The following is a 14428-nucleotide window of genomic DNA, read 5'->3' on the forward strand; positions in this document are numbered from 1 at the left end:
AACATGGCTACCGACACACAGGGTTATACATATGGAAGGGTGACATCATGACGTGGGTGTTGTGATGTCCAGCAGACAGAAGGCTTATACCCAACAGGATCTAACAATTAAATCACCACCAATTAAAATATTTTCATTTGCTTCCACCAAATGCATAAAGAAATCTTGAATAAATTGTTCATCATCTATATTTGGTGCATACATATTCATGTGTCCACATTTCTGAATATATTTGACAATTCACTAAAACAAATCTTCCTACTACATCTGTAATTACTTTTTATTAATTAAAATTACAACTCCTCTTGATTTAGAGTTAAATGAAAATGCTACCACTTCTCCAACCCATTCTCTTTTTAGTTTATGATCTTTTTCAGTTAAATGAGTTTCTTGTAAAATAAGAAATATCAACTTACAATATTTTAATATATGCTAAAGTTTTCTTCCTTTTAATTGCATTATGCAGCCCATTTATATTAATGCTCACAAAATTTAATAAATTATTAGTTGCCATATCTTAAACACTTAATGTCTTCCTTTATCGGACTGATTGGGTCCTCTCTCCACATATTCAGTACAATTGACATCTCCTTAAAAAAGAAAAAGAAATAACATATATCATAAAAACATCCCATAAATATAAAAAAAAGTACTGATATAATATACCAGTGCTAACACCCTCTACTGTTCGGGAAGTGGGCTTTGCCACTAAAGTAACACATGGTTATGGAAGGAGAAGACATAATATTCATTTTTAAAAGGCTTCTTCAAGATCTTTGTTAACCTGGTCATCATCCAATTCTATTAATTCTTGCTGTTTAGAAATTGATTGAAGTCATGTTTTGATCTATCTTTAAATTTGGAAGCAGGTTGGCAAATTCCAAAGCTTCACTTTCATCAGTAAAAAAAAAAATTGATTATTTCCAGAAAATATTTTCAACATTGATGGATATTTGAAGGAAAATTTATATACTTTATTCGAAAGTAATACCTTTGCTGGATTGAATTCTTTTCTTTTTTTGAATTATTGTTGAACTTAAAATCAGCATTAAAAATATCTTATTATTTCCAATCATTAGTGAGCTTTGGTTCTTCCTAGCATTTTGTACTGCTAGTCTCAATACATTTCTTTGTCCTGATAATGGAGACATCTAATTAACACTGAACATGGCGGTAAACCTAGAAAAGGTTTTTTCCTGTTAGCTCTGTATAATTCAAGCCCATTTTGAAAATTTTCAATTCCCAGTACCTCTGGGATCCATTTTTGAAAAAATTGAATTGGATTGTATCTTCAAAATCTTCAGGTAATCCAACAATCTTCACATTATTTCTGTGACTATGATTTTCCAGTATGTCTATTTTTTGTAAAGATTATTTCCTTTGTAACTCCCAACCAAAATGAATCTTGTTTTATTAACTACATCCTTACATTCCTCCACTTCAAAATGACATTCCTGATCTTCTTCACAATTCTGAATCTTAATTATGACTTTATCCACAGCATCAGTACATCTTTTCACATCATGTTTAATATCCTTTATTCTTTGACAATTTGAAATTGTCCGTTAAAATTAGTATTAAAGGCAGCAAACTGTTATTGCATACATTCATTCATTGTAATTATTTGTTGTGCTAAATTATTTATGGCTTGAGTTACATTACTTGGAATATCATGCTGCATACATTGAGCTGGTTGGAGCTCCTCTCTTCCAGTCATTTCTCCTTTCCCTCTTCTCCTCACCCCTTCAGAATCACTAGATGATGTAGTTGATTCAATAGCGATGTCATATTGAATTAATTGTTGTAGTCTCGTCTGACTAGCGACATGGTTGTTTTGGACTTTTCATCTAAAGCTGATATAATTCCAGTGTGTGCATATGTGGAGCTCTGTGCATGTGCATATGTTCAAATGAAGTCTATAGTTCTGCGATCCTTTCCTGAACTCCAGTGCCATCTTCCCCGGCTCCGCAGGGAGTTGGGGCTGGAGTTGTATGTACCTTCGCCATCGTCGTCTATGTGATCCTTGGAGGAAGAGAAATCTAGTCATGAGGCTCCATTGTGGAGGTAGGCCCAACTTCTTCTGTTGCAGTACTTTCTTTAACAGCTGTTTTCTTTGATAATTGTGATTTTGCTTTCCTTGTAGCCATTCTTCAGTAACTTAAAAATTATCTTCAATTTGTAAAAAATTAAAGTTTTTTTTAACTGACGGTTTGTGATTAATTCTGCTGGGAGAGGTGTATTTCCACATCTCCAACCAACACCATCACGCCACGTGTGCCCCCCCCCCACCACTCCATGCCCCACCCCCCCCACCACTCCATGCCCCACACTACATGTTGAACTTGATGAATTTGAGCTTGGGAATGGAGGAAAAGTTGAGAGGCAGCAAGGCCATTTCAATACAGAATCCAGTTGGATTTCTCCAAGAATAAAGGTCCTGTGCGCTAATGTGCAAAACACTCTTGATCAAAGAGGTTTGAATTCCAGCTGACAGCTGCAGTGCATTATTCTGCATTGGTTGTGCATTGCTCTGATAGAGGTAGGGAGAGTAATGATGTAAGTAGATGGGGCTGAACCTCTCATTGCTTATCACTGACCAGTGAGGAATAGTACATGATTGCAGCTAATTAGTGGAGGACCATTTGAGTTGATAAAAATCTGATTTGATGCTTGGTAGGGATTCAACTTTGGTTGCCAGAGCTAAGTGGAAAAGCATTGTTATATATCTGTGCATTGTGCTTGGTACTAGATTTCAGAAATGAGTAAATAACATACAACTGGTATTATATTCTAAGCCTTTGGAATGTTTTCCATTTTTTGGGGAAATCCAGATTTAGGACTATAAATATGAGGCAGTCATCAGTAAATTCAGTCAATTATTTATTGAAATTGGTGAGAATGTGCAATGCTAATAGAATTGATGCATGTAAGGTAATGGGTAGGTTAGGATGATAAAGTGAACGAGTAGGCTTGAATGGAGCTGATGGCTGCTTGACTGATCAATGTACTTGAGTGCTGCCTCTGTTGACAAAAACATATAATGAGCACAACCAGCCATTGATGCTTGTTGGACCAGGTTTTAATGAGTTTTGCACAACATTGAGAGCACCTCATATAAAATATTGTATGCAGTCATTATCTCTATAGCCCGAGGAGTCATTGTGGGTAAGATTGATTGCTGGAAATGAGGAAAGAGTAGAAGAAACTGACTGAAGAATGAAATGTAATCTCATTGAGACATAATCCCATAGAGCACTCCATCACAAAAAAACATGCCTTTTGGCTCATCTAGTCTGTGGTGAACTATTTTTCTGCTTAGTCCCATTGGCCTGCACCTGGACCATATGCCTCCATTCCCCTCTTTATCCATGTACCTATCCAAATTTCTCTTAAACTGTAATTAAACACTTTTTCTGGCTGCTTGTTCCACATTCTCACTACCCTCTTGGTGAAAAAGTTTCCTCTAATGTTCCCTTTAAACATTTAACCTTTCACTATAAATTCTTGTCTCATGCAACTTCAGTAGGAAAAAAAAACTATTTACATTTACTCAAATGTACCCCTCATAATTTTGTATACCTGTATCAAATCTCCCCTCATTCTCTGATGCTCCAGGAAATAATGTTCAAGCTTATTCAATCTTTCTCTATTACTTAATTCCCTCCTTAAGTCCCAGCAACATCCTTGTATTTTTTTTTCTGCTCTCTTTCAAACTTAGTAGAACATGGAACATTGGAGGACAGTACAGATCCTTTGGCCCACAATGCTGTACTGACCTATATAAACCCACTCAACAATCTAAAACTTCCCTACTTCACACCCATAACCCTAAATTTTTCTTGCATCCTTGTGCCTATCTAAGAGTCTTTTAAATATCCATATTGTACTAGCCTTCACTGCCACCCATATCCAGGTAAAAGGTGCTGTATGTCTACCCTATCTACGCCTCTCATAATCTTGTAGACCTCTATTAAGTCACCTCTCATCCTTCACTCCAAACAGAAAAGCTTCAGCTTTGTTAACCTTGCCTCATAAGACATGTTCTCCAATCTAAGGAACATCCTGGTAATCTCCTCTGCACCCTCTTTAAAGCTTCCACATCCTTCCTGTTTAGAGGCAACTGGAATTTAACATAATATTCCAAGATTGTCTAATCAATGTTTTACAGTGCTGCAACATTACCTCACAGCTCTGAACTCAACCTCTGACTAATGAAAGCCGGCATACCAAAAGCTGCCTTAAATACCCTATCAAGCTCTGCAGTATCCTTGAGAGATCTATGGATTTGGACCCCCTCTGTTCTTCCAGTTAAGAATCTTGCCATTAACCACATAATCCACCTTCAAGTTTGACCTTCCAAATTGCATCATTTCACATTTATCCGAATTAAACTCCAGCTGCCCCTTCTCTGCCCACCTCTCTTCCTGTCAATCTTCTGCACTATCCCCAACACTCCAAACTTTGCGTCAAGTGAAAACTACTCACTTGTCTTTTAACTTTTTTGTCCAGGTCATTTATAAAAATCATGTAGAGTAGGAATCCGAGAACAGATCCTTGTGGAATTCCACTAATCACTGACTTCCAGGTAGAATATGTTTCATCCGGTATTATCCTCAGCTTTCTACAGGTAATTCTAAATCTACACAGCTAAAAGTTTCATGGATCCCATGCCTCATGACTTTCTGAATGAGCCTACCATGGGAGACCTTGTCAAATGCCTTACTAAAATCCATATGCACCACATGGACTACCCTACCTTCATTAATTTATTTTGTCACTTCCTCAAAAAAACTCAATTCGGCTTGTGAAACACAACCCTCACTAAGCCCTGCTAACTATCCCTGAGATTACCATGTTTCTCTCAATGCTTTTAATCCTGTCCCAGAGTATCATCTCCAACATTTTTCCCACCACTGATGCATGACACACTGGTCTATTTAATTCCCAGGGTTCTCCTATTACATTTTTTAAACAAGGGAACAACATTTGCCATTTTCCAATCCTCCAGTGCCTCCCCTGTGGTCAGGGAGGATGCAAGGATCATTGCCAGCACCCTAGCAATATATTCCCTTGTATCCTGGGATATATCTGGTCATGCCCCAGGGACTCCTCAATCTGAATGTTATTAACAAGATCCAGCACTTCCTCTTTTTTTAACCTCAACATACTCCAGCACATAAAGCTGTTCTATACAGACCTCAGTGAACTGCAGATACCATGAGTGAAGTAAAAACACAAATGATGGAGAAACTCAACAGGTCAAACAGCATACTTTATATTGCAAAGTTGAAGATGCATACCAATGTGGCCTATCTCCATCAACCTGCCTTTTCCCCATATCCCGTAATTCCTTTACTATGAGAGAATCTATTCGACCTTATCTTAATATATTTCCTGAGGTTGTCTCCACTGCTTCAATGGGCAGTGAATTCCATAGATTTACCACCCTCTGGGCAAAGCAGTTCCTCCTCATCTATGTCTGAAATCTATTCCCCTGAATCTTGAGGCTATGTCCCCTAGTTTTGGTCTCCCCTCCCAATAGAAACAAATGACCTATCTCTATTTTATATGTTTCTATAAGATCCCCTCTCATTCTTCTAAATTCCAGTGAGTACAGTCCCAGATGACTCAATCTCTCCTCAAGGGCTAACCCCTTCGTTTCCTGGAATCAACTTGGTGAACCTCCTCTTCACTGCTTCAAAACCAAGTAAATCCTTCCTCAAGTAAGGAGACTGGAACTCCATGCTTTACTTCAAATGTAGTCTAACCAGCTGTACAGCTGGAGCATAACCTCCCTGCTCCTAAATTCAATCCCTCTAGCAATGAAGACCAACATCCCATTTGCCTCCTTTATGGCCTGCCGCACTTGCAAACCAACCTCTTGCGATTCATGCACAATCTCTCCCAAGCCCTTCTGCGTGTTAGCATGCTGCAATCACTTGCCATTTAAATCATATTCTGATCTTCCATTTTTCCTTCCAAAGTGGATAGCCTCATATTTACCAACATTATACTCCAGATTGTACCTTCCCTAGAAGAGGGAATATCTATCTTCCCATCTAAAACTCCAAATTTGGCCTCGCTGATGTCTTCTGCAACAATGCACCTGCAAGATTCTAAGTGGGATGGAGGGGATTGGTGCTGATGGCTAGAAACAGGTGGATCTGATGGCAGATACAGCTTCATCTGGATGCTAGAGAAAGAATATAACAAGGATGTTGGCAGGACTGGAGGGCTTGAGACATAAGGGGAGGCTAGGTCTTTTCCCCTGGAGTAGAGGAGACTGAGGAGTGATCTTAATGAGGTGTTAAAAATTCATGAGGCATAGTTAAGATGAATGGTCACTCTTTTCCCCTGGGGAATCCAAAACTAGAGGGCCATAGGTTGAAAGTGGGGATTTTTAAGGAAAGATTTAAGAAACCTTTTTGCCCAGTGGGTAGTAGGTATGTGGAATGAATTGCCACAGCAAGCTGAAGGGGAAGTATGACTGTGATGTATAAAAGACATGTAGACGAAAACATTTATCGGGAAGCTATAGTGGATCTTGGACCATGCATAGGCAAATGGGACTAGCTCAGCTGGATGTTTGGCATTGTTCTGTGATAAAGGGGTTAAAGGAGACTTATAACAAATACTGGTATAGTATTGTAGAATGAAGCCTGGTGGAGAAAATTTAAAAAATGAATCTGTCAATGTAATTTGTGAGCACTTAAACACACCTGGAGGGCCATTTTCAGATTAGAGCAGAAGATTCTTAGCCAAACAGTTACAGTGCCCTTCATAATACTTTTTCCCTTTATTTGCCCGTGCTCCACAGTTTTAAATTTGTAATGAAACAATTCATGTGTAATTAAAGTGCACATTCCAGATTTTATTCAAGGTTATTTGCATACATTTTGGTTTGACCATGTAGAGATTATAGAACTCTTTATATATAGTCCCCTCATTCCTTCTTCTCATGGGCAGTGAAAATGCTGAAAGACCAAATGAGTTGCTCACACTAAATATCTGAGACTTTCATTTGTATAAAGCAATATTTATTTATTTGTATAGAATATTACTTGTTCTGCGTGTGTATTATTTCTGTAGGTGTGTTATGTCAGGTTGTGAGTCTTCACAGTTTATTTTTTAACCAAGCACCAGAGAACACTGTTTCATCGGGTTGTACTTGTCCTTTCAGGGCATCATAATGTTTGGGACATTTGGCTTCACAGGTGCTTGTGTGATTACTCAGGTATATTTAATTGCTTCATTGGTGCAGGTCTAAGAGAGCGAGGTTTGCTTCTAAGCTTTTGATCACCTTTGGAGACTGTAGTTGCCATTTTTCAACACAAGGAGCAGTGTTGTGCCAATGAAAGTCAAGGAAGCCATTATGAGGCTGAAAAACAAGAATGAAACAGTAAGAGACACTATCTACACCAAAATCAAGTTTTAAAAATTTATTTTAATTGAATTTTGTGTGTGTGATATATTTGTGTGTGTATATATATATATATATATATATATATCTCTCTCTCTGTGTACATATGTGTTTTTATATATATATAAAATGTTTGGCCTGGAAGTCAGCCTGAAGAAAACTGAGGTCCTCCATCAGCCAGCTCCCCACCATGACTACCAGCCCCCCCACATCTCCATCGGGCACACAAAACTCAAAACGGTCAACCAGTTTACCTATCTCGGCTGCACCATTTCATCAGATGCAAGGATCGACAATGAGATAGACAACAGACTCGCCAAGGCAAATAGCGCCTTTGGAAGACTACACAAAAGAGTCTGGAAAAACAACCAACTGAAAAACCTCACAAAGATAAGCGTATACAGAGCCGTTGTCATACCCACACTCCTGTTCGGCTCCGAATCATGGGTCCTCTACCGGCACCACCTACGGCTCCTAGAACGCTTCCACCAGCGTTGTCTCCGCTCCATCCTCAACATCCATTGGAGCGCTCACACCCCTAACGTCGAGGTACTCGAGATGGCAGAGGTCGACAGCATCGAGTCCACGCTGCTGAAGATCCAGCTGCGCTGGATGGGTCACGTCTCCAGAATGGAGGACCATCGCCTTCCCAAGATCGTATTATATGGCGAGCTCTCCACTGGCCACCGTGACAGAGGTGCACCAAAGAAAAGGTACAAGGACTGCCTAAAGAAATCTCTTGGTGCCTGCCACATTGACCACCGCCAGTGGGCTGATAACGCCTCAAACCGTGCATCTTGGCGCCTCACAGTTTGGCGGGCAGCAGCCTCCTTTGAAGAAGATCGCAGAGCCCACCTCACTGACAAAAGGCAAAGGAGGAAAAACCCAACACCCAACCCCAACCAACCAATTTTCCCTTGCAACCGCTGCAATCGTGTCTGCCTGTCCCGCATCGGACTGGTCAGCCACAAACGAGCCTGCAGCTGACGTGGACTTTTTACCCCCTCCATAAATCTTCGTCCGCGAAGCCAAGCCAAAGAAAAGAAGATGTGTGTTTAAATATGTTTATGTTTATATGTTTATGTACATGTGTGTTTTCTCATATGTATATATATCTATAATCTGTGTGATATATATTTATAGACATACAAGTATATTTATGTTTTTATGTCTATATTTGTACATATATTGGAAATATATATAGCTATTTCTGTGTATATATATGAAAATAAATACACACAAATCTATAAATACACAAAGATATATAGACATAGCTATATATATGTATATCTGTGTGTTTTAATAGAAATATATACACAAATATATTTATAAATATATCTCTAAATATATAAAAAGACTATACATATATATGTGTGTGTGGGTTTCTGTGTATATTTCTATGTGTGTATTGTGTATGTCTATGTGTGAGTATGTGTGGGTGTGTGCGGGTGCACGTGTGTCTGTGTCAGTGTGAGAGATAGGGTCTGTGAGGGTGCGGGAGGATGTGTTAGTGCGTGAGAGGGCGTGGGTGAGAGACTGAAACAGTTTGGGTGGGATTTTGTGTGAGAGCGAGAACTTGTGCATGAGAGATTGAGTGGGGCTGTGAAGATAGTGTATGAGTGTGTATATGTACATGCACACACATACGCACCCACACGCGTTTGCCGACAGCCATATATGCACAGCCATATACATGCGCACACTCATTCATAAATGCACACACAAGTACATGTCTGCAGCCATCTTCACACACATATATATGCATGCACACATACATGTAATGGATATACATACGCACGTGCACAACAAAAAAATGTAAGAACCGAGAAAAATATGCTGTACCGGTACAAAGTGATTACAATGTATCCTAGAATAAAAATGAACATTACAACTAATGATAAACAGACAGAATTCAATATTATATCTCTTGTTTCTGCAGAGAGAAAAAAAAGAAAAAGGACTGTAACTAACTTATCCTGAATCTAGAGTCCCTAAACTAAAAAGATAAAGCCACTGGAACGCCTTAAACCCTCAAAAGGGTAGCAGTAATGGTACGATGGTGAATTGCCTTATATCTAAATAAGTTCTTTCAGGAAGAGATTATAAACATTTTGTATATTATTGACAAAATAGTAAACCACTGTATTGTTCATTAAACATCAAAATATTCAATTAAAGTGTGCTATGTTTTATCAAACCAGTTTTCAAAACATTACATCTAATCTTCCTGAGATTCAAGCATGATAAGGTTTGGGTTGTCCAGTGTGCATAACTGGGAGGGATTGAGTCCTTCCATTTAGTAAAATGCATCTTCTAGCCATTAAAGTGGCAAAAGCTATCAAATGGTAATCCGACCCCGATAATTGTCATTTCTCTATAACCACACCAAATAAATCTGTAATGGGATGAAGTTGAATAGTAACTGAAAAAATACAGGAAAATGCATTAAAAATTTCCTTCCAATAGATTGAATGCTGAACAGGACCAAAACATATGAAATAAGGAAGAAACCCCATTACAACATCTGTCTCATACAGGGTTGAGAGTAGGAAAAATCCTGGCCAATTTAGCTTTGGATAAATGTGCTCTTTGTACTATCTTGAATTGAATAAGTGAATGACGTGCACAAATGGAAGAGGAATGGACAACTTTTAAACACTTGGAAAGAATAGTTTGTAGGTCGCTCTCCTAAACACTCTTAATTTTATTTATATTAGAAATCAATCCATAAATGAATCCTATTAAACACTTTTGACAAGGATTTAACTGAAAAAAAAGTCAATACAATTACTATCATTGGAAAAGTAGTAACTTGGTTTCTCAGAAAATCTCTAACTTGTAAATATCTAAAAGAATGGAAATTAGGGAGATTACATTTATGTGTCAAATGATCAAAAGTCATAAAACAGCTGTTTACAAATAAGTAAAAAAAAATGAAGTGATACCCTTTTCTCTTCATTTATGAAAAACACGATCAAGGCAAGATGGAGGGGAGAAAGAAATTATTAATAATCAGAGCAGATAAATTTTTAAAAATTCAGTTCAAAACAGAGTTGAAACCAAATTCATAACAAATTTTGGACGACCAAACTGCCTATTAATTTATACGCCTTTACCACAGAAAACAAGAGGGAAGCACCAAGTAGTGTAGCCACAGCAAATTTGTTAAACGTTTTCAGCTCCATAGATGTCCTTTCTGGGCAGTCTGATTTATCTATGTAATTAATCCAGAAAATAATATTAATAGCTCAGTAATAATGTCTCAGGTTAGGCAAAGCAAAGCCTCCATCTTTAAAAATTTTTATAAATGAAGTTTTTTTCAATCTTGGACTTTTGTTGTTCCAAACATTTTCTTTGGTATAAAAATCAGAATTGCCTGGAATAAATATAAAAATTTAGGCAAAATTCTACCAACAAGTGTCATAGAAAGTGGGAAGGGACTATTTAGATAAGGTCTCTTTCACCTGTCTAAACAGAATATTGAAGTTTTCTATGTAAAGATCTTTAAATAACCCTTAACCCCTAAATAGGTGAAAGAACCCCTCACCATTTTAAATGGAATATTATCATAGATAGGACCAGAACCATTCAAGGGAAAAAGTTCACTTTTGTGCAAATTAAGTTTGTACCTGAAAAGATACTAAAGTTTGATAAAATAAATTGAACATAGCAGGTATGGATGTAAGATATATAATAACAAATTATCAACTTAGAGTGAAACTTTATGATTTTTGTCCTTGTTTAGAATGCCCGAAATATTTACTGAGCCCTGAAATGCAATAGCCAATGGTTCTAATACCAGGTTAAAGGGCTAAGTGAGCAACCTTACCTCATTGCCATGAAACAACCTAAATGAATCAGATCTTTGATTATTAGTCAATAATGAAACCTGAATTTGATCCGTGATGAGAATTCTGGACCAAATTTAAATTTTTCAAAATTTCAAATAAATATGGCCACTCAACCCTGTCAAATGCTTTTTCCACATCTAATGTAAAAATACATTCAGTAACTTTAGATGATGAAGAGTAAATTATATTCATTAAATGTTGAATATTAAAATATAAGTATCAATTTTTAATATACCCTGTTTGGTTGTTCGAGATCATTAAACGTAAACATTCCCTAATCCATTTACCAGAACTTTTGAAAGGATTTTACATTTAATAAAGAGATTGGTCTATACAAAGCATAATCTGTCAGATCTTTATTTTACTTAGGTATTAATGAGCAGAGGTTCTCAACCTTTCTCTTTCCACTTTAAGTAATCCCTATGCCATCGGTGCTCTGTGATTAGTAAGGGATTGCATAAGGTGGCATGTGAGTGGGAAGAGAAGGTTGAGAATCACTGCTCCAGACCCAATTGCTACTAAAATATTTTGCTTGAGAAAAATTGTCATTGGCCCATTTCCTTTGGAGTTATGAAACTGTGCACATAACGCGACAATTAGGTTTGATTAAAACAGCGATTTTTGAACTTTTTCTTTCCACTCTCATACCACCATAAGCAATCCCTTACTAATCACAGAGCACTGATGGCACAAGGTTTACTTAAAGTGGTATGTGAGTAGAAAGAAAAAGGTTGAGAACCACTGATATAGAGGCTTCATTAAAAAGTATCAGGAAGCTTACCTTTGGACAAAATCAACAGTTTGGAACATGATTAATAAGAAAGAACATACTGATGAACTCAATAATTGCAAAGGGACTGATAAGCCTTGACTGATAGGCCTTGACTGATAGGCCAAGGAAGACTCCACTGCTGATGACAGAAGAATTCTCATCATAATAAAGAAAATGAATGAACAGAAATACAGAGGCTACACTGCAAATGCAAACCACTCGTTAGCCACAGTTACAGGATGGCCAGATTACAGTTTTCCAAGTATTTAAAAGGGCCTGCAGAATTCTAGAAAAATATCTCGAGGACAGAGGAGACCAAGATTAACCTGAATCAGAGAGATGGCGAAAGTGAAGTGTGGTGTAAAGGAACTGCTCAAGATCCAAAGCATAGCACCTTTGCCATGGTTTGCATCTTGCAGTGTAGGCTCTGGACAGTAGTTATTGACACAATCTGAAGCGCATTCTGATCTGTAGGACATGCATTTGTGGATTTTTCTTTATTATGATGGAAGTCTTCCTTGGAATACCAATGCCATTGCAATTACTGAGCTCACCAGTATGCTCTTTCTTCTTAATGATGTTCCAAACTATTGATCCTGTAATGCTACAGTTTGGGGATGTCTCTTACTGTTTTATTCTTGCTTTTCAGCCTCTTTGAGCCACAACACTGGTCCTCATGTTGAAAAAAGGCAATGACAGACTTCAAAGGTGACCAAAAGCTTAGAAGCAAACCTTACTCTCTTATGCCTGCATCAATGAAACAATTAAACATACCTGAGTTTCACAAACACCTGTGAAGCCAAATGTCCCAAACATTATGGTACCCTGAAATAAGGGGACTGTGTATAAAAAGTTCTGTAATTTCTACATGGTCAAACAAAAATGTACACAAATATATTTCAATAAAATCTGGAAAGTGCAGTTTAATTACATGTGAAATGTTTGATTACAAATTGAAAATGGTGGAACACAGGAAAATAAAGGAAAAGTGACTTTATCCCAAACATTATAGAGGGCACTGTAGTAGCACTTTTGTGCACTAGGTGCCATGCATGGAGGTCGCTTACAATGCAGTGGTCTAAAATTGTATACAACACCCATTTGATTTTGCAAACAACTTCTCACATATATAGTCTGACAGAACATCAGTGACTGTCTAAACCAAAATGTGATGTCAGGTTCAATGTAACCAAATTTACCTGGTCTGGAGAATGAAGTGTCCATCTTCCAGCAGGAAGGTTTCTTCTGTAGCTCCATCATTATTGATTTTTGCCCCTACCTTACTCCTGATACTCTGAGCACCATACAATCATCTACCCAATAAACCTCTCATCATTTGCCTCACCCTTCCATCACCTGGAAAGACCATTTACCTCGTATGATACTTCACACCCAAGCACAACTTCCGCCCACTTCTGCCTTATCCCATTTGATCTTCTCACAAATTTTCTTCCTTTATGTATACAAAGCCTCAGAGTTCATGTGCAATGGAATATTGGAGGTCTTAGCAAAACAATTAAAATACTTGTTCAGGCCATAATTTGGAGATTCCTAATCTATCTGAATGGTGGAGAGGATGATTGAGCCAATTGCCCAATCCTCATGCTCTTAAAGTTTAACCTGTAATTTCTGAAATCTCATGGGAGCACTGGATGTCTGGACAAGACCTCCCTGGGTCATGGAAAAAAGAAAGCATGAAATCAACTCTCCAGTGTTAATTCCTCAAAAGTATCGCATAGTCTACCACTTGCGTTCTTCTGTAAAACTCAACTTTTGCTAGAATACCCAAACTATATATGTTGCTTTGCATAACCATAAATTTTAATATTATAATACAACTTGCACAATGACCCTGATGTTACCACTAGTATTTGCAGTATTGAGAGATATTTTCTGTTGTACCCATCAATTTACAAGCTGTTAGTGGGAAATTACTTGCATCAAAAACATGTAACATCTATCTGAATCATAATGAGAGTGGCAAAACTGCGCTGAAGCTGATGGACAGTGTAATAGTACACAGAGCAGCTTTTTATGGGTCTAAAACAAGTGATCAAAATCCAGACCCAGCCGACAAATTGTGTGGCCCACTTCCTCATAAATGACCACATAAATTACTGCAATTTTCCTCACACAATATGTATTCATGTGAAAGACTCAATAAACACAAGCAAGATTAAGCAAAGCCAGATTTTATTGCAACATTGTCCTGCATAGTGATAAACATCTTTGATACTCCATTGGAGTTCTCCTTATAAAAATACCGAGCCAATATTCACTTTAAAATATATTTATAATTCCATAGAGTTTAGGCATTGTTTGAGTAGCTACATAATAAAAGTTCATAACAACAGATCTAGAAAATAAAGTTTTAATACTTTGGCA

General features: G+C 37.6%; 2 protein-coding genes and 1 long non-coding RNA gene across 9 annotated transcripts in view; 2 read left to right on the forward strand and 1 right to left on the reverse strand.

Moving 5' to 3' along the window:
- The window catches only part of snx30 (sorting nexin family member 30), a 201825-nt gene that overhangs the window by 172541 nt on the left and 14856 nt on the right, over positions 1 to 14428 (forward strand). The window lies entirely within an intron of this gene.
- The window catches only part of LOC138756797 (PALM2-AKAP2 fusion protein-like), a 194128-nt gene continuing 186545 nt past the window's right edge, over positions 6846 to 14428 (reverse strand). For all 7 annotated transcript variants that reach the window (XM_069923227.1, XM_069923197.1, XM_069923217.1 and 4 more), the window contains one exon: positions 6846 to 7378. In XM_069923227.1, the coding sequence (XP_069779328.1) occupies positions 7250 to 7378 (129 nt within the window). In that variant the 3' untranslated portion in view covers positions 6846 to 7249. The remainder of the gene's footprint in view (positions 7379 to 14428) is intronic.
- LOC138756954 (uncharacterized) lies at positions 6998 to 12960 on the forward strand. The gene is made up of 3 exons (XR_011353247.1): positions 6998 to 7399; positions 9360 to 9471; positions 12693 to 12960. It is a non-coding gene; the product is annotated as an uncharacterized lncRNA (long non-coding RNA).

Source organism: Narcine bancroftii, chromosome 1 (assembly GCF_036971445.1).
Source record: "Narcine bancroftii isolate sNarBan1 chromosome 1, sNarBan1.hap1, whole genome shotgun sequence".
Classification (NCBI taxonomy): Eukaryota; Metazoa; Chordata; class Chondrichthyes; order Torpediniformes; family Narcinidae; genus Narcine; species Narcine bancroftii.